Raw genomic sequence first — 19,680 nt, forward strand, 5'->3', positions numbered from 1 at the left:
CGGAGTGAGAATTGCGTAGAGTCCCATGAGAATGACTCTTGCATTGGGAATGCTGAAAATGTGCGTATTATGGCGAGAGTACATATGATCTATTTCAATTCCCTATGCGCAAAAAGCGCCCGAGGAAGCAGTAGCGTTCCTTTAAAAGACGCTCTACGCTCTTCATGGCAGAAATACTAAAAGCACTACGCCACTCACCAAGACAAATCATGATGCTCTCTTGGATCAGGACGAGTGTCACTCTGACGATCACTATGTGGAAATATCTTTTATTGTTCCTAAAACAATGGGCAAATGAGGTTAAAAATTTCTATTGAACGACTGCCAAATATAACAGCTCATGTAGGCTTTGACTCAAAACTGAAGCAAACTGCAACTTAGAAATTTGAGATCAAATAAGGAGTTTGCAGCACTCATGTGATATTTGAACCAGAAATTAAACATACTGCAAGACTGGTTGGGTCTAGGCTGGTCTCCCGCAACTTTGTGACATTACGGTGCACTTCCCGGCATCGAAGAAACTTTAATTCTCACAGTACAGCATGAGGTGGTTTTCTCCATGATAACACTAGTTTACAAAATAAAAATAAAAATCTGAGCTTCAATATGGATCATTCCGCGCGAAGTGATCAAGGCGCGTGTAATCGACCTTCGCGGATTTGAACCAATCTCAGGGGAATTATTCGTCTAGGGCCAATTCATGAAATTTCAAATTTTTGTGTCATTTGAACCTCCCGTCGGGCTATGGGAGCACCCCTCGCTTTGACAAATTGCCATAAAAATTGTTTTTTATGTAAAAATGTCTGCGGAACGCGTATATATGTATTGAGATAAAAATTAGCTACCGCAAAAAATTGATATTTTTTCAAGACTACTTGAACAATTTCCTTAGAATATCATCTTGGGTTTTGATTCTAGAGGTATCCGGAGATATAATCAAAGGAAAATCAAGGGCTTTGGCAATTTGTTAAAACGGGGGTTGCTCCCATGGCCCGAGGGGTGGTTCAATGAACACAAAAATTTGGGAACAATTCCACCAAATTTGGCTCAAATCCGAGAAGGTCGATTTCAAGTTCGCATCTTTTTTTGATCACTTCGCACTGAATGACCTATATAAGACCTGCATTTTCAATGTAAAATTGTGTGGAAATGAAGTCCAAAAAAGTTATAGTAGAACAGTGTTTGAGTTATATCTAAATATCTTCGGTTATAGCGCACCGACATGAAATATTTTTAGGTTAAATTAAAGGTAAATGTACTTTTGGCCTTTTTACCTTCTAAACACACAGTTTTAGTGCGACTAATAGGTTTGACGTTATTTACAAATTCGCAGTACTTTTTCTTAATGATTCCTCATTTTTAAAGAACAATGAAAGTTTGGTCAAGATTTTCGGCAATCAATTAAAAAAAAATATTTTTAGGGAAACTCAACAGACCACTTCAATGAGATTTGTGATAATACCGCATCTGATTTTTTCACGTTTTCCTCGATTTCGAATTGCGTTCATTATACTTTGATACCTAAGATAAAGTGCAAGAAACATTTGGAAACATTCATCGAATCGAAATATTCATCCGTTACGAAGATTTCCTGTCCCAAAAATCCGAATCTCAGTGCAGATTACCGCAGTAAGGGTCTCTCTGACACTGCAATATTCTAGGTCAGTTATCTCCGTTACTAAATAATAGAACACACCAATAGAACATATCGTCGTGCGGGGTATCTTTGCGAACTTTTTATCAACTTTTCAATTTTGACGAATTATAACTCCTTTAATATTCGATGGATTTGTATCATATCAGCACAGATTTATCGTCATCGTGTATGTGTTATGTATGCCAAATATGAGCAGAATTGGTTCACACATAGAAAAGTTGCTCATATAGCGCTTAAAAATATTTTATGTGGACTAGCTGGGGGCTACTTTGCGCACTTGTTGAATTCGATATAAAATAAAAATTAACCAGTTTTATTTACTTTCATTGAAATATCATTAATTTATACTGATATCAGAGGCTTTTTCAACAATAAAGCATCGCCCATTTATCGCATTTTCTAAAATTAAGGAATTCATTTTAATTTAACATTTACAACGTTACTTGTCAAAAAAACTTGACTGCAAAAAATTGCATAGTGTTTTTCGTAGAGAGAAAAAAGAAAAATAGCAATATCAGTTTGTCAGAATATGTCAGAATAGGTTTTTAAGAGCATTTAAAGATTTTTTGTTTTATCAATTATAAAAATAGCTTGAATGAAAATTTCGCAAAATAAAAAAAAAGTGAAATAAGGAGCTATTTATGACGTATATTTGAGTGCTAAATTGATGGCGTAATTAGTACACAAGACCACGTTCTCAACTTCTGCACTTTTTATGTCTGGAATTCTGAAATAAAGGTTCGAAACCAGTTTTTTCACGGCCAACATCACATTATTTCGCAACCACCAATTTTGGAGGTTCAATGCCTTCAAAGAAATTATACAACATAATACAGGGCATCTCTTGAAAAAAAAAACAATTTTGGTAATTAATTCTCTTGGACATAATTACGAAGAATAAACTCAAAACATTATTTAGAGGCTTGGTATCTTCGGTAAAGTTGTTGATAATAATATTAAAAAAACTTTTTTAAAGACACAAAAATCTTCAAATGCTCTTAAAAACCGATCCTGACGTACTAGAAACAAACGGAAATATTGAAAAACTAAAGTGTGCAAAGTAGCCTTCCATATCCAAAGTAGCCCCGCGCGACGCTATGTAGTTCTTTAGGATTATTCATTCTCTTCTTCCTCAAGTACAAATGCCACAAATAAAATATCTGACATGGGATCACTCATAAATTACGTATCAGGAATCAGGAATCAGAATATATTGGCTCAAATGGCACGTTCCCCGTACATAGTCGGGGATTTGTGCCTTGCCGTGTGTTTTCATCATTTCCTGAGTGGAAGGAAAGGACAAGGAGGTGTGGGGAAGTAGAATTGGAAGGGTGGGAAAAATAACAGCACAAAACAAAAATAAACAACAGGTAAGTTAAACTCACAAGTAGTTCAACTTGCCTGCGAATAAGCCTAAAGCTCTTTACCACATTGGATAAGAAACTTTAGTATGTCTCTGAGTTTCAGTCGACCAAACATGGTTTCGTCTATATAAGGACGGCCGAAGACTCGAAATCGCAATTGCGCTAGCGCTGGACAGTTGCATATCAGATGATATGAGGTTCCGTAGTCGGATTCACAAAGATCACATGAAAAAGACTCAGCGCGCTGAATAGTTGCCATGTGATAATTGAGTTTGCAGTGGCCGGTTAAAGCCCTGGTCAGCATGCCGCAGTGGAGCTTCGAAAAATGTAAGAGATTTTTCGAAACCACTGGGCATGGTTGTTCTAGAAACGCCTTTGTTTGGCGACACGTTTGTAGATTTCTCCAATAATTGCGGTGCTCGAACGAAGCCCAGGACCGTATTTTTTCCCTTATCCAACTTGTCGAAATTGGCAGCGCGGGCTCAGGACCAACGAAGTCAATCGCTGAACCTGCCCTGGCCAATTCGTCAGCCCATTCATTTCGAGTAATACCGCAATGTCCGGGCACCCAGACAAGGTAGATAGTGTTGACAATGCTTAGTTCTTCGATTTGGGTTCGGCACGCGATCACTAGCTTGGACCGGGATTTGTCTGAGCTAAGGGCCTTGATTGCAGCCTGACTATCGGAGCAGAAGTTTATAACTCTGCCGGACAAACTCAGTTGAAGGGCCGATTGCACCCCGCACATAATCGCAAAGATTTCTGCTTGGAATACAGTACAGTATCTACCTAGTGAGTGAGATTGTTCCAATCTCATTTCACGACAGTAGACACCAGCACCAGCACGTCCCTCCATCAGAGAACCGTCAGTGTAACAGACTACTTGCGTTTGTTGTTGTCTTTCCATAAAGCCAGACAACCACTCCTCTCGAGAGGGAATCTTCACATGGAATGTCCTGTAAGGAAAACTACAAGTGAGTGTAATATCGCTGGGAGCAAGAATATCTTCACCCCATGTAACCATTTGTGACCACAATCGTGTATGACTGGTAGCAAGATCAACATGATTACTGTTCCAAAGCCCAGTAACCTGCAGTCTGTATGCACATGATAGTGCTTCTTGTTTTAAGTGTATGTGTAATGGTTTGATATTTAGAAGTGCCTCAAGAGCAGCAGTCGGAGTCGTGGTGAAAGCACCAATCAACGCCATGAGCGCCATTCTTTGCAGATGGTTTAGCTTTGACTGGACTGTCACCACCTCTCCCCTCTGCCACCACACAAGGCATCCGTATGACAGTATTGGACGTACAATTGTCGTGTAAATCCAATAGATGTATTTAGGTTTGAGACTCCAGGTCTTTCCAAAAGTTCGTCTGCACTGCCCGAAGGCCATGCACGCTTTCTTGACTCTGAACTCAATGTGAGCAGACCAATTCAGTTTGGAATCCAATATAACTCCAACGTATTTGACTTGATCTGCACACAGCAGCTCAGAATCAAAGAACTGCAAGGGACGAACCCCGGTTGTTATTCGCTTCTTCGTGAAAAGAACCATTGAAGTTTTGCTTAGGTTAACTGATAGTTTAACTTGTCGACACCACTGTTCGACAGCTCTTAATGCCTGTTGCATCAAGTCAAAGATTGTTCCGATGCAAAATCCAGTAATTAGTATTTGGTAATCGTCAGCAAACCCGTAGGTTGGAAATCCAAGCTCATTGAGTTTCTTCAACAAGCCGTCAGCTACTAAGTTCCATAACAAAGGCGACAGAACGCCGCCCTGAGGACAACCGCAAATACTCAACTTCCGTATCTCAGCCTGTCGCAGTGACGAGCAAAGTATGCGGTTACAAGGCATTGCGTTTATCCAACCTGAGATACATGCAGGTATCCCATGACCGCGCGTCGCTTCCAGAATAGACTGGAAGGACACATTGTCAAAAGCACCCTCAATATCTAGGAATACACCCAAGCTAGATTGCTTGAGCGAGAAGGCTTTCTCAATGTTGTAAACAACATCGTGAAGCAGAGTGATCGTGGATTTCCCACACTGATATGCATGTTGCATTTTGTGCAGTGGATATTCAACTAAACTAACGTTCCTGATGTGATGATCGATTATCCGTTCCAAAGCTTTCAGAAGAAAAGAACTTAAGCTGATAGGCCTAAAACTCTTGGCTTCTTCATATCTTGAGCGCCCCCCTTTGGGAATAAATCTAACAGTTATTTCTCGCCATGCTTTCGGGATATACCCGGTAGCAAGACTGGAAAGCAAAATTATTTTCAAGACATGTTTAAGAATATCAAATCCCTTTTGCAGTAGCACGGGAAGTATCCCATCTTTTCCGGGTGATTTGTATGGAGCAAAGCTGTCAACTGCCCACTTGACCGATTCAGTGGAAACCAATGTGCGTGCTAGCGCCCACGAGTCCGAATCACCAGAATGAGATCTGTGAACATTGATCAACTCCGGATCGATACAACCTGGAAAGTGTGTGTCGAAGAGACAATTAAGAACATCTTTTTCGTCTGTCACATAAACACCATCTCTGGTTTTCAAGGAGTTCATCTGAAAATCATTCGATTTGGAGAGAATTTTATTTAATCTGCTAGCCTCGTTCAGACTAGAGACATTAGTGCATAGGCTTTGCCAGCCAGCCCGTTCTGCAGATCTAAGACATTTCTTATATGCACTACGAGCTGACCTGAAAGCCCTGGAGTCATCACGCTGACGCCGGTTCCAAGCTCTTCTCATAACTTTCTTCATTCTTTCAAGCTCAGCCCTCCACCAAGGGGTTCCCCTAGTCGATTTAACAGTACGAAGTGGACAAGCTTCTTCGTAGGATGCTAATATGAATGAGTTTGTCGTATCCACGACGTCATCTAAGTCGTCTAGTTGACTAATTGTTGGAAAATATCCATGAAATTTAGTCGCCAAGTTTTCCAAAAAGATGTCCCAGTTTGTAGATTTAGGATTACGATATGTCACCACATTGAAGGCGACATCAAAATGCTCGAAAAACATATATTTATGATCGGATAGAGACGGTTTAGTTTCATTTGAACCTGCCAATTTCCCAGTTCTATCAGAGCAAAGTGTTATGTCTAACACCTCCTCCCTCCCAGACCTTGCAAAAGTTGGTCGGTTTCCCACATTCAGAATATGGAGATTTGTACTACTTATGTACTCCATCAGTTCAGAGCCTCTCAGATTGATGTCTGAGCTGCCCCAAATGATGTGATGAGCATTCGCATCACTGCCGATAATGAGCGGAAGCCCATTTCTGCTACAATATGATACAACGCTTTTGAAATCATCAGAAGGAGATGATTCGTTATGCGGTAGGTATACTGAACAATATATATATATTTTTTGTCTACGTTTTCGACAGTCAATGTAACTGTGACAACACAGATATCGCGAGTTGTGAGCTCCGATATGAGACACGCGTCAATAGCCTTATTTGCAAGAATGCAAGCACGAGGCATTTCACGTGGGTTAGTCATGCCTGTCTTGTTGTAAGCAATGAAGGCAGTGTTAAGTAACTTTCCAAAATAGAAGTTTCCTTTATGGAAATACGGTTCTTGAACCAATGCTATGGAAGCTTTACCTTCCTGCATGAGTCGAGATAAATTCATAGTTGCTGTACGTTTGTGTTGGAGATTGACTTGTGCTATTCTAACCATTGTTGATTAGAGAACTGTACATTTCATCTCCAACACAGATTGCACAACAACTAGAGGACACCAAGCGACTTGGGATGTTAACGCATTTAGCGAGCCATATCAGATTTAAATGGGACATGATAATTTGATTCCCACGATTTGCGAAGAAAATAATGGTCCACTGTGTCAGAGATTCGCATAACACAGCAAGGGCAAAACCCAAAATGCTCCGTGCGCGACTGGCATATTTTAGACCCTCCAATCATAAAGTCCTCGGCACGGAACTACACCTTGACTTAGGGTCTCCTACTTTCAGTCGCCTCCTACGACATGGCAGCAGGACTCCAGTGGCTCAATTCTAGGCCGGATACCACACGGCCTCTGGACAGGTTCATCTGTACACATCGAAATTTGATAATCGAAACTCAACAAAATTTCACCGAACTACCATCAGCCGAGAGTCTCTGCAAACCCCCAGCCAACAAAAATTCGGCAAAATTAAGTGGATCATCGGTGAAAAAAATCGGTGTGTAGAGTGAACGTTCCGCTGCGTAATGCAGCATACTGGGGAGTTCGCCCGACTCTTCCCAGGCTCCGTTCGCTATTGAGAATGTTTTAAACCCCCTCAACAATTTTACCCATAGCACGGGTCGCATGACACTATGGAATTGGGGTTCCCTGTTTGGTAGATTTTTACCACTGAAACAGGTAGTCCGTAGTGTTATACTTAGCCGGTTGAAACAACCACTACCGATACTACACGGCTTATCTAGGCTGTTCGGTGAAAGAAGCTGACATTGAAGAACAGCTTCCATATTTAGATGGGCGAACAGCCGCAGAAGGAAGGAAGGAAGGAAGGATAACGGGAGGAGAGGGATTTGGGCTAAGCGCTTATTTAAAGGCGGCACTGGCTCGCCTTGTCAGGGCTGCTTTAGGGCATGTGGTATTTAGGCCTAGGACGTATAGGGCCCACTACCTCGTCCTACCACACCCGCAGTCAGCCCCCGCTGCTGGTTCGGGTCGCGAATCACAACTAGTTGCTATCGCGATTAAGCATTATCCACCACCTATGACCCGCCCGGTTGCTTGCAGCTCAGCTTCCCACGTAGCGTTCCTCCACCACCACGGGGCCCTGGCCACAAATAAAATATCTGACATGGGATCACTCATAAATTACGTAACGCAAAAATTGCCCAAAATTTTTCCCCCCTCGCCCCATGTAACAAAATGTCACAAATTTCTCTGTCACCCCCGCCCTTATTACGTAACAAATTCAGAGAAAAAACTTAAACAGTAAAAACATGTTACGTAACAATCTAGCTTACTCCCCCTCCCCCGATGTCACAATATTTCGTACCCCCTCCCCCTAAAAGCGTTACGTAATTTGTGAATGGTTCCCATTGCATAACTTTTATTGCTGAGCGTACAGCTCGAACTTGATTCCAGATGTTATCACCCAAAAACTTAAAGCACATTGCTGCACATAGAACTTAAGTCCAGTTGACGCTACACACCTAGCTCACCCTGTGCACCACAAATGAATAGATTAGATAACACAAGCGTTCTTTTCTTTGCTTCGCAGAAACTAGCCCTCCTGCACTGTCAGTCGCATTCGGAGATCGCAACGACGAAGCAGGATGAGCAAAGTGGAGCCGGATCTTCCCACCTTCGTGAAAGAATCAGTCGATAAAACAGCCCAGGAACTGGGATTCACTCACGGCCGGTGCGTGGTATCGTTCGAGGCTGGATCCAAATGCGATGGTTTGGTTGGAGAAATACACCAAGCCACCATCACGGAAGGTGATCGAAGCGAAACTCTATTCTGCAAAATTCCACCCCTGGATCCGATAAGGCGGGAGCAGTTCAATTCGATGAAACTCTTCGAGCGGGAGGTCACACTGTATTGTGACGTTCTACCGGCTATGTTTAAATTTCAACGCGAAAAAGGTATTTCCGAAGAGGAAGGATTCTTTAACGTTCCCAAATGCTACGCGACTCATCTGAACCTAACGTCCGAAGAATCACTGATTTTGATGGAGAATCTGCGAATCAAAAATTTCGGCACATGTAACAAATTACAGCCAATCGATTATGACCATGCTCGACTGCTTATGATCCATCTGGGCCGATTTCATGGGCTGTCATTGGCAATGAAAGACCAACAGCCGGATTTATTTGAGAAATTCAAACTGCCTGATGTGTTACTCCCATCCATCCAGGCCAACCCTATGTTGGTGGAAATGTTTATATCATCACTGGATAACGCTATCTCATTGTTGGATGCTGAAGATCAAGAAGCTATATCAAAAATGGAAGCCTTGAAAACGAACTACATGGAAATTGCAGAAAGCTGTCTAAGCGGAAAAAACGCGGAACCGTACGCTGTGCTGAATCATGGTGATTGCTGGGTCAACAACATCATGTACAGATACAAGGTAATTGAAACGTAAAAATTTGTCTGAAAATCATTCGTCAACTATCTCATTTTTTCAAAGGATGGACAACCGCACGAATTAATGCTAATCGACTGGCAGCTTGCCCGATACGTGTCCCCCGCCCTGGACATACTGTATTTCCTATTATGCTGCACCGACGAAGCGTTCCGGGAGAAATACCACGACGAAATGCTACAAATTTACCACTCCTCCATGGTGAACCTCCTGGACCGGTTAGGATCCGATGGAACCGAACTGTTTCCCTTTTCCGCTCTGCAAGATCAGCTGAAGAGGTTCGGCCAGTTTGTCATCATCATGGGCGCTTTTGACATTCCGATTCTGTGTACCGATCCGGCGGAAATGCCCGCCGCACTGGATGGTGATCTGTCGGAAGTATTTGCCACTTCTCCGGAAGCCCAACAACGGTACGCCGGGCGAATGTTGGGTGTTATGCGGGACGCGATAAGGTACGGTTATCTGTAGATATAGATTTATGGTCGAAATAAAGTGCAATTTCGTAAGGGTGACTTTTTTTTCGTGATGCGATGATAAAACCTTGGGGATGGCTTGATGGACGCGATTGTCGATTGTTGAGGTGAGTCAACAAATTTCGCAATCAAATTTTGGACTTCATGAGATAACGTTAATGATACATACATCAATCATTTTGACAAATTTCTTCAGAGCACTTGCACTAGGCCAAAACTTTTGCATTGATTTAAATGTTTTGAGATGTCCTATTAAAAGCATCGATATTCATTTTTTTTAAAATTTATTAGAGACTCTTTAAAAATATTATTCGAGCAGTAATGTAGTAATGTAGCCCATTAAGCCACTGTCAACAACAATATATTCATGAAAACATTCTAATTTTCATAATTTTCAAGACTTGGTCAAAAATATTGTGTGTCCTACTAGACTGGTTCAATTTTTGACTTTTAGATCCCACAAGGCTTTACTGATTCCTTTTATGGCCCTTAGTAATTGTGCAAATTTTGGTACCGATCGCTTGTGTCTACGGACCCTCCAAAAATTTCAAAGTTTATATGGAAATTAGTATGAAAAATCGGTTAAAATTGAAAATAAATTCTTAAAAATTCACCTCATTAATCAATTCATGAGAACACTATATATTTCTAAAGGTATTCTCCTACTGAACACATTCGTGGAACATTATAAGTTTGTGAAAATTCACTGAGAAAAGTTATTAACTAAAGAAGCAGCATGGCTTCAAAACAAGTGGATTTTATTATTAATCATAGCAACCTTGTTTGAATAACTGCATCTGCCATACGGGAGCGGTGGGTGGTAAGCCTAGTTTACACTTGTATAACGATGAAGCTATTCAATCAGGGTTGCTATGATTAATAATAAAATCCACTTTGAACCAGTATAGTGTCCTACCCACGGACGGATTTAGGAAGGTTTGGAGTTGTTCCGACAACTCTATTGGATATGTCGAAGTAGCGAAGTACCACATAACCGACCTTTTTTTTTTTTTTGATTTTTGGAAGGGGCATAACTGGTGCTGTTGAGCTAAATTTTCGAAAGGGGTCCCTGTCAGGATCACTTACTGCCATTCCTGACGAGACGGGAAATGACGCCCACTAAAACACTGCTTAAGGTCAATTGCAGCGGTTCGTGTTTCTGATGTTTGATTTTGAGTGGGTGTTGAAGCTGCATTATCGTGTGGGAACGGGTGTTTGTATGTTCGCGCTTGAAACTGCGCTTGTGAAATCGGAAGGGCCAATACATTGACTTAGTTACCGGAATGTTGTTGTGTTTGCGAGATCGCGTGCGTAGGTATCGATGAATGATCATAGTTGCCTGTTTGCGTTTGTATTCCATATTAAAGAGATCAAACTAATTTAACTGAAATCCATTAAAAATAACTAGATAATTCACAGTTATGCCTTCAAATTGATTGGATGGTCCTATCTTCAAATTCGAGTGCAATAACTATCGAGGCATGGTACTCTTTTGTGCTCTGTTTGGCAGACTCTTTAACGGAGTTCTTTGTTGGCAAATACCAAAGCTGGTTTCGAGGAAAAGGATCAACGACGAACATTTAAGCTGCGATGAATTTTCAAAGCATTTTGGGAATATAACGTGCAGACTCACCATTTGTTTGATGATTTCCAGGCGGCGTACGATTCAGTGAACTGTGGCAGATAATGCTTGAACATGGGTTTCTTGCAAAACCGACAAAACTGTTTCGCGCGGTGCTGGATGGGTTAAAATTAGACGTGAAAACAGCTGGATAGACAAACAATTGAAGTAGGGTGATGAACTCTATAAACGATTTATCAACGTTCGAAGACGCGGTAGAAATATTTGATGTGCAATGGAACGGAATTATCATCACGAGATCTGACATGCTCCTTGGATTCGCGGATCACATCCACATAATTGACGTTGATCGTAGAGCAATGGAAGAGACATTTGTATCTTTTAAAAGGAAGGATTACGTGAGTAGGACTGACTATAAATTTTGACAAGACAAAATAAATGGTAGCAACGATATTGGTTCCGAGGTGGATATTGATGGGATACGGTACGCGGTTATCGATGAATTCATATATCTTGAAACATTAGTGACATGTGGTAATGATGCTAGCCGCGAAGTACAAAGGCAGTTTGTGGCTACGTATTCAGCTAAAGTCTCGTAGCCAACGGACCCGCACAAAATTTGGTCTGTATCAATCGCTGATACTCCCTCTTGTTCTGTACGGCAATGAAAATGGAAAATGGCGTGGACGCATGAACAGCGAGTTGTACCAAGTATACAAACACGCTGACAACGGAAGGCAGATAAAACACGACAAACTATACGGAACTGGACATGTAGCGCAAATGCCGGAAGAAAAACCAGAGATGAGCGTGAGGCGGGTGTTCAAGGAAAGTGGGAGAGAATATTTATCTACCAAACAATCAACACGTTGTAGGTCTGTAGGAGTATATAGTACTAATTGGTAAAAAGTAGTACGCTCATAAAAATAGCTGCATTTTTAAAGTAATCGACGCCGTGTTGTGTACACAGTTCTTTAATTTTTTGCACGATTTTCGCGATTCTATTTGGGCGGGTTTCGCCATTCGCATGGTTTCAGCAAAAATATTCTAGAGTCTTTTCAATGTGAAAGCAATTGTTTAGAAAAGTGATAACGACGGCTCTTGAAGAAGTGTTATGCAGGTCCGTGTGCCGTGGGCCGGGTTGGCCCACGCCAAGGGCGCTGAAATCTTGATCGGTTTCATAAAAATAAGTAAGGATAGTAGTTTCATTTCTAGGTATTTTATTGTTCGAAAGCCGAGCTGAAAAAGAAAGCCAATGTAAACACCAGAGGGGCGTACAACGCTACGGCTTTGCCAGTCTCATTCAGATTTATTCACAATAAATAGTGTTGTTCTCATCTGTAAAGTGGATAAATAAATAGAAAAAAAACGTGTTTCGCAAACTATTTTCGGTCGATTTTTCATTTTTATAAAAAAAAAACAAATGGGACAGATATGTGGTGATGGTCAGTAAAGCAGGCCACCTCCTTAAGGCTGTAGCAAAGATCATGGAGTAAAACAGATCAATTATCAATCGAGTAATCAGCCCCATGCCTTACCGTGCGAATTGAAGTCTCCTCGTAGGGAGGAGCTCCGCCATATCACAAAAATGCCGGTGCCTAACCTAAGAGCAACCATTCCTACACTAAATTGAAAGTCTGGTTAAAATGTCACGTGAGAACTGGAAACTCCTTGTTTAATCTCAAATTTGTAAGATCCGAAGCTTTCAAATTTGTGTCAGAGCATCCTCGAGCTAATATATTTGGCAAGATGTCCCCATATGGGCATCATCAGAGACGCATTCTTCCTGAGCCAAGAGAGCATGATGATTTGTTGTGGTGAGTGCCTGAGTGGTGAAGCTTGTTTAGTACTGCTACAAAGGAGTACTTAGAGCGTCGGTTGAAGCAACGATTTAGATTCCTCTAGAGCTGTTTGTACGCGAGGCATGGTAATAGATCATCCCACAAGAGGTACACTTTTCAGCATTACAAATGCAAGAGCAATCCTCCAATGTCATACCGACCCTTATTGTTACAATGGTTCATTTGTGCAAATTGCCGAACAGGAAGACAATCCATTTCGTCGTAATGTTAAACGCAAAGCACTCCGGTCAAAGGTCACCCGATACGAGTTTGAAAAGACACACCATGTTACCTCGTCCAGTGCAATTGACATTAAAAATCTCTACTTGCGGGAGTACGGGCCTCTTGAAACAGCCAACCCCGTGCTTCAGTAGATTCACGCTTGGCATACCTGAATCGGTGACAACACCGTCGTTCCCAACTTTGTGAGCGGACATGTAGATGTGGTAATCCTAAATAAAAGGCTTGTCGACAGTAACGTCATTGGCTTGTTTTATGTAGAATATCACATTCTGAGCTTATCTGGGCGAACTTTCGAGATATCTGTCACGGCTGAATATGGTCCGACCGAGTTCAATGTATATGGTTTTAAACGGAAACTCGTAGTCTTTGACGACGAATCTTGTTCGATATCGATTTTACCATCAGCTAGGACTTTTCATAAGTGTTTACAAATGTGAAGTATGTTTACAAACCTTTATCAGCTATAATTTATAAACGTATCTTTGCTTCATTCGCATACGTGCAAAGAGATGGGCGGTCTAGGATATTACCGCAAAGCCGTGACGCTATTTGAACTGGTAATTCCAATCTAATGATATGTACCGTAATCAATAATACACCAACCAGATCAGTGCTCCTAAAAATTGCCTTCTCAGTGTACTGGTCTTGGTATATGTTCCTATGAAAAATTTGAGCTCAATCGAAAAAAAATATTAGCCCTCTTACGACAGATGTATTCCGTTTAATTGCACTATAATAATAGTGAAATGCAGTTGCATTTCACCATCAAACAATAGCTACTGGTTTTTCGATTACGACGTATAGTCTTCTTTTGTGTTCATATCATTATAATCATTATTGAATTAAACGAAATAAATCTGTCTTAAGAGGGTTAATTGTCACATTCCACTAAGTCGCTAACAAAGTTTTGATATTTTTTTTTGTTAAATTTAGTGAATCAATCAACACGTACACGATACCTTCAAACACCTGACTTCAAATGATATTACATACAAATCTGCAGCGAACTTATATTTAGTTTCACAAAACTGTAGTATTCTGCTGGTGTTCCATATTATTCGCATTACTCGAAATAAACCCGAAAAAAATCAGTTTTTGCGTCGCCTTTGAAAGATTTTAAGAATATCAGTCCGTGTTTTTTTTATAAAAGTCATACATACTGTAAAATTGAATAAAAATTGGTGTGTTCCAATTTTCCATCGATGTATTTCGCCCTCTGCGCACACTGTTTCTGGAAATAATATGTCTCAGGGTCGTCAAGAGGCCTCATTTCCAATGATTCTCAACCGAGATGCCTTGTCAAGTTAGTGAAACTTATTCTGTGAATAAAACAACAGTTTTTATTCACAAGTCTGTGAATTGTTTTTCAATCTTTAAATCTGCAGAGTTTCAGGGACATTCGAAGTTAGATTGTCTGGGCGTATACGTTTCTACGTGCATAAATTACAAACAAAAATGTTCAATTACTGTATTTTTTACAGCAAAACTATCTGAGAACGAACGTTACAGGGAATGAATATTTTTGCACAAAAAAATATACACTGAAAAAAATGTAGTGCCATTTTTAACAAAAACAAAACTTTTTGTCAAAAAATTTTTTTTTTTTTGTTTGTTGTCAAACTTAAAGAGAAAAGACACATTTTGAATGTGATTACTTGATGGAGAACTCGGTATCGGTAACAAAGTTTTTCTAACAATAACTTTATACGTGTTTTTAAATGTCATACTGATTGGCATATAAAACTGCAATTTTGCTCCAAAATATTATTGTCAGTGTTATTTCAAATCAAAATGTATTCAATAAAAAAATGCGATAGTTTTGGAGATATTTGGAATTTTTCTTCAACAAAAACAATTAATTCGTGTAATTAAACCCGAATAGCGTTACCCTATCATAAAATGCAAACTAATCTAATTTTTATCGTTTTAATGACGTAAAAGAAACTTTTTCAATGTTTTTGGATTATGGAGAACCTTTCAATAAAAAAGTTTTTTCTATCAACAACTTTTGACGTATTTTTATAATTCATACTATTTGCAGTCAAAAATTCAATTTTCTTTTTGAATATGATTCTGAAAGCTGTTTTAAATCAAAATGCTTATAACAAAAATTTTCTAAAAGGTAGTTTTCGAGATATTTTAAATTTGGTTTTAACAACAGAATTATTTTATTTTATTACGACCTTTTTATAAGTTATTCGCGTTTCTCCATCAACAAAAATAAGTTTTTCAAAAGGCACATACAATTTCCTGTAACTTTTTCTTTGACATCAAGGAGGTATTGTGAACGATTTGAAAGCTACATGAAAACAATCAAAATACGATTCAACTAAAAAGTTTAATCAACAGACCCTACCCTATGGTTGAATAATATTTTTATTGTTTTCGCATAGCTTTCAAACGGTTTTGCAATATGGGCTTGATGTCAATGAGAAAGTTACAGGAAATTGTATGGGGCTTTCGTAAAATGTATTGTTGTTGATGGAAAAATGCGAATAACTTATGAAAAAGTTGTAATAACATAAAATAATTGTGTTGTTAAAACAAAATTTGAAATATCTCGAAAACTACCACTTTTCAGAAATTTTTTTGTTATGAGCATTTTGATTTAAAATGGCGTCTAGAGTCTTTTTTAAAAAGAAAATTGTATTTTTGACTGCAAATAGTATGAATTATAAAAATATGTCAGAAGTTGTTGTTAGAAAAACTTTTTATTGGAAGCTTCTCCGTAATCCAAATACATTGAAAAAGTTTCTTTTACGTCTTTAAAACGATAAAATTTAGATAGTTGACATTTTATGATGGCGTAACGCGAATAAATTTTAAAAAGGTGAAAATTACGCGAATTAATTGCTTTTGCTGTAACAAATTTCCAAATGTCTCCAGACTATCGCATTTTGGAAGATTTTTGCTTAATGCATTTTGATTTAAAATGATACTTAGAATTAAATTCTGTAATAAATTTACAGTTGCGTATGCCAAATAGTATGACATTTAAAAACATGTGTTAAGTTATTGTGAGAAAAACTTTTTTACCGATAAGTTCTCCATCATGCAATTTCGAGAGTTGTCCTACTGGAGTCCTACTGGAGAGAGGTTCTCGGAAGGGCTCCCCGTCAGAATCACTGTACTACAATTTGCAGAGGAGACAGGCAATGTCGCCCACTAAAACACTGCATTAGGCCAATTGTAGCGGGCCGTGATTCTGAATGTGATATTCATTGAACGGTTCAGGTATATGCGGGCGTAGGGACTCGCGATCGCGTGTATCATCGCGAAGAGCTCGAGCATTTGTACGTTAACGTGTTCGATCGCGTGTGCGTTTGTATGTCGCGTATGCTAACATGTATGTAACTTCGCGTGTATAAATTCTGTTTTATAACCGTGTGCTTTTCGCGTATTCGCATGTTTTCTTGGATAATCGCGCGCGGACCGTGAATCTAATACTTTATTTTTGGTGTACGGCTAAGATGCTAAAAGAGAGTGAGATCTTCCATATAACTAGAGTTTCCGATGATGTCGCCATGGAACGTGTTGTCTAGTGGATATGAGCTTTATTTTTTGATTGGTCCTACTGAATGTATGGACCTAAGTTATTGGGACCGAGAGTATTGATTTCCGGACGTGACCGATTCATGAGCGCGCGAAAACGGACGTTTGTTGGTTCGCGTTTGAGATAGCGTTTGAAACTTGGTAAGTGCTAAAACGGGGTGTTATTAGGTTTGCGCGATCGCGAAAGTAGGTGTGCGTTGTTCATCGCGAAGGGCTTAAGCGTTCGTATACTAACTAATGCGTTTGCAACGTGTGCTCGCGTTCATGTGACTTCGCGTGTACAAGACTGGATTTTGTAACCGTGTGGCATTTCCTATATACGCGTGCGTTCTTGGATGGTCACGCGGACCTTCATTCTGATAGTTAGTTTTTGGTGTACAAGTGACATTCTGACAGGGAGTAAGTTACCCCATATCACTAGAGTCCTCGGTCATGTCGCCATGTAACGTGGTGTCCAGTGGATATGAGAGCTTTCTTTTTTTTAATTGATCTAATTGAACGTATGTATCTAGTCTGCTGATATCAAGGATAGAAACATCCGGAAATGACCGATTCATGATCGTGCTAGTGCGGGAGTTTTTAAGTTCACGCTTGAGACCGCATTTGAAAATTTATAGGAGCTGAGACATTCACTTTATCACCGAGTGTTATCATGTTTACGAGATCGCGGGTGTAGGTGCCGAGGATGGTCGCGAAGGGCTCAAGCATTTGTATATTAACGTGTTTGTCACGTGTATGTGTTTTTGTGTATAATTTCGATTTTATAATCATGTTGCGTGTATTTTTTAATGATCGCGCGCGGACCGTTAACCTAATGCTTAATTTTTAGTGTATGGTACAGATGGTAGAAGAGAATCAGTTTCCCCATATCACTAGCGTTCCAGGTCATGTTGCCATGGAACGTGTTGTCTAGTGAACATGAGCGTCTTTTTTGGTGGGCATTAGTCCAGACTGGTAAAACGTTCGGACGTGACCGTTTCATGATCGCGCGAGTGGTGGGTTAATGTTTGAGACCGCGTTTGGAAGTTTAAAGATGCTACGTTTACTTAACTACCGGAGTGTTTTCATGTAGGCGAAATCGCGGGCGAGAGTTTGTGTGGATTATTGCAATTGCATGGTCGCGTTTATGGCAAGGTTTGTGTTATCGCGAAGGCCACGAGCATTTATACCTATATGAGTATAGCTAGCGTATAGTAGAGATATACTAATGAAAGGAATCATAACATGCCGAATAAAGAAAAAAGATGCAAAGAGCTTGACTAGAAGTGTATAAATTGAACAATACTATTTTGGTATACATAAATAATGGAAAAGCAAACTAATAGATGTACAAAAGAAACAGACTAAAGAAGTAGAATAGAAAAACACATGTAACATTCAATTAAACTCGTCTAAATGCAGCAAATGTTGTATATTTATCATTAACGACAATTGCATGCTGTTAGACTTTCATCATGCTATGCTGGCCGGGAATGGATGACTCTCGTGCGTCGGTAAATTCATTGTACCCTAATTTATCCAACCCGACTTTCCCGAATGAATAGAACCAAATGATCAGAAGAATTAGCCACTATTCTATCATATACGTCAGTTCTGCATCCATTCCCTGGTCCAACTGTCACAAATACTCAGACGAATACATACATAGATAGACATACGACTAGCACATAACAGTTGTACACTAGTGCGAAAAACTACAATTATTACAAACTACAACTAATAGGTTTCTACTTTATTAAATTAATTTAATTATTAAATTAATTTAATTAGTATATGCACGCTGACGAAGTCGACCGATAAATGGACACACAATGACTCCCTCTGTGAGCCCCGTCCACGAATACCACCAATAGAACAATATTTGCAAACACGGCACACAGCAAAAGTCAATCCACGTCGATCTGCCAGTCGGCCATGCCACCGCGCATAGACCAGTGGTTTAGCGTTGGTATGCGCAGGTGGAGTGTATGAAAAAACATATAACATAAAAAGGGGCATAAGCCCTCTCGGTCTCCTCGATGCACCAATATCGAGGCGTAATACAATAACCATCTTCAAGCAATTGTCCGTCAGAGGTTCTGTAGGACTGATGCACGCAATATGCTTGATGATGTTTGCAATACCGTCAAACCCCGAAACCTTGGGGAGGGCATTAGCAAGGGACTGGAAAATTAAGTATATTTTTCAATATTAAGAGCCATAGTACTCAAGGGAGAGCAAAAGGGTTGAAGGAAGAAAGTTTTAGAAAAGTGTGGAAAGGATCATATGAGCAAGCTTAGAGTTTACCGGCGACTTAACCCTGTGTCTGATACCGCAGGAGTCAGGATCTTTTGGCATTGGAAATGCGAATCACCCGAGTCTACGGCATGTCCAGACGAGCGTAAAGTAACTTGTTACTTCATGCTGTCGGAACCGTCTTTTATACCCTTTCCACGCTTTTCTAAAACTTTCTTCCTTCAACCCTTGAGTACTATGGCTCTTAATATTGAAAAATATACTTCATTTTCCAGTGCCTAGCTAATTGAATGTCGTTAAAAACACAAAAAAAGGAAAATTGACTCACTCTTAGTCGTTAACAAGAAAAAAAATTGTCAGCATAAATTTTTGTATTTGTGAAAAATAACACAGCATTTTTCCAGTGTGTATTGTTTTTGTACAGAAGCATTCATTCCCTGTAACTCGTTCTCAGATACTTTAGTTGTATAAAATACGGCAATGGAATTATTTTTTTTTCAAAAATTCTAGGCGAGGTGGTCGGTTGCCGGCACCTCTACGTAGCTATTGACAGAAAGCAGACATGGACATTCTGATAAATATTATTTGTGTGTTATATTAGCACGATCTTTTTGTGCCGA

General features: G+C 39.8%; 2 protein-coding genes across 3 annotated transcripts in view; one reads left to right on the top strand and one right to left on the bottom strand.

The window, feature by feature from the left end:
• LOC131685640 (uncharacterized) overlaps positions 1-9,640 on the top strand; it is a 36,534-nt gene extending 26,894 nt beyond the window's left edge. For both annotated transcript variants that reach the window (XM_058969500.1, XM_058969501.1), the window contains exons 2-3: positions 8,267-9,119; positions 9,180-9,640. In XM_058969500.1, coding sequence (XP_058825483.1) covers positions 8,322-9,119; positions 9,180-9,602 — 1,221 coding nt within the window. In that variant the 5' untranslated portion in view covers positions 8,267-8,321 and the 3' untranslated portion in view covers positions 9,603-9,640. The remainder of the gene's footprint in view (positions 1-8,266; positions 9,120-9,179) is intronic.
• The window catches only part of LOC131685634 (G-patch domain and KOW motifs-containing protein), a 142,730-nt gene that overhangs the window by 50,451 nt on the left and 72,599 nt on the right, over positions 1-19,680 (bottom strand). The window lies entirely within an intron of this gene.

Source organism: Topomyia yanbarensis, chromosome 2, assembly GCF_030247195.1.
Source record: "Topomyia yanbarensis strain Yona2022 chromosome 2, ASM3024719v1, whole genome shotgun sequence".
Taxonomy (NCBI): Eukaryota; Metazoa; Arthropoda; class Insecta; order Diptera; family Culicidae; genus Topomyia; species Topomyia yanbarensis.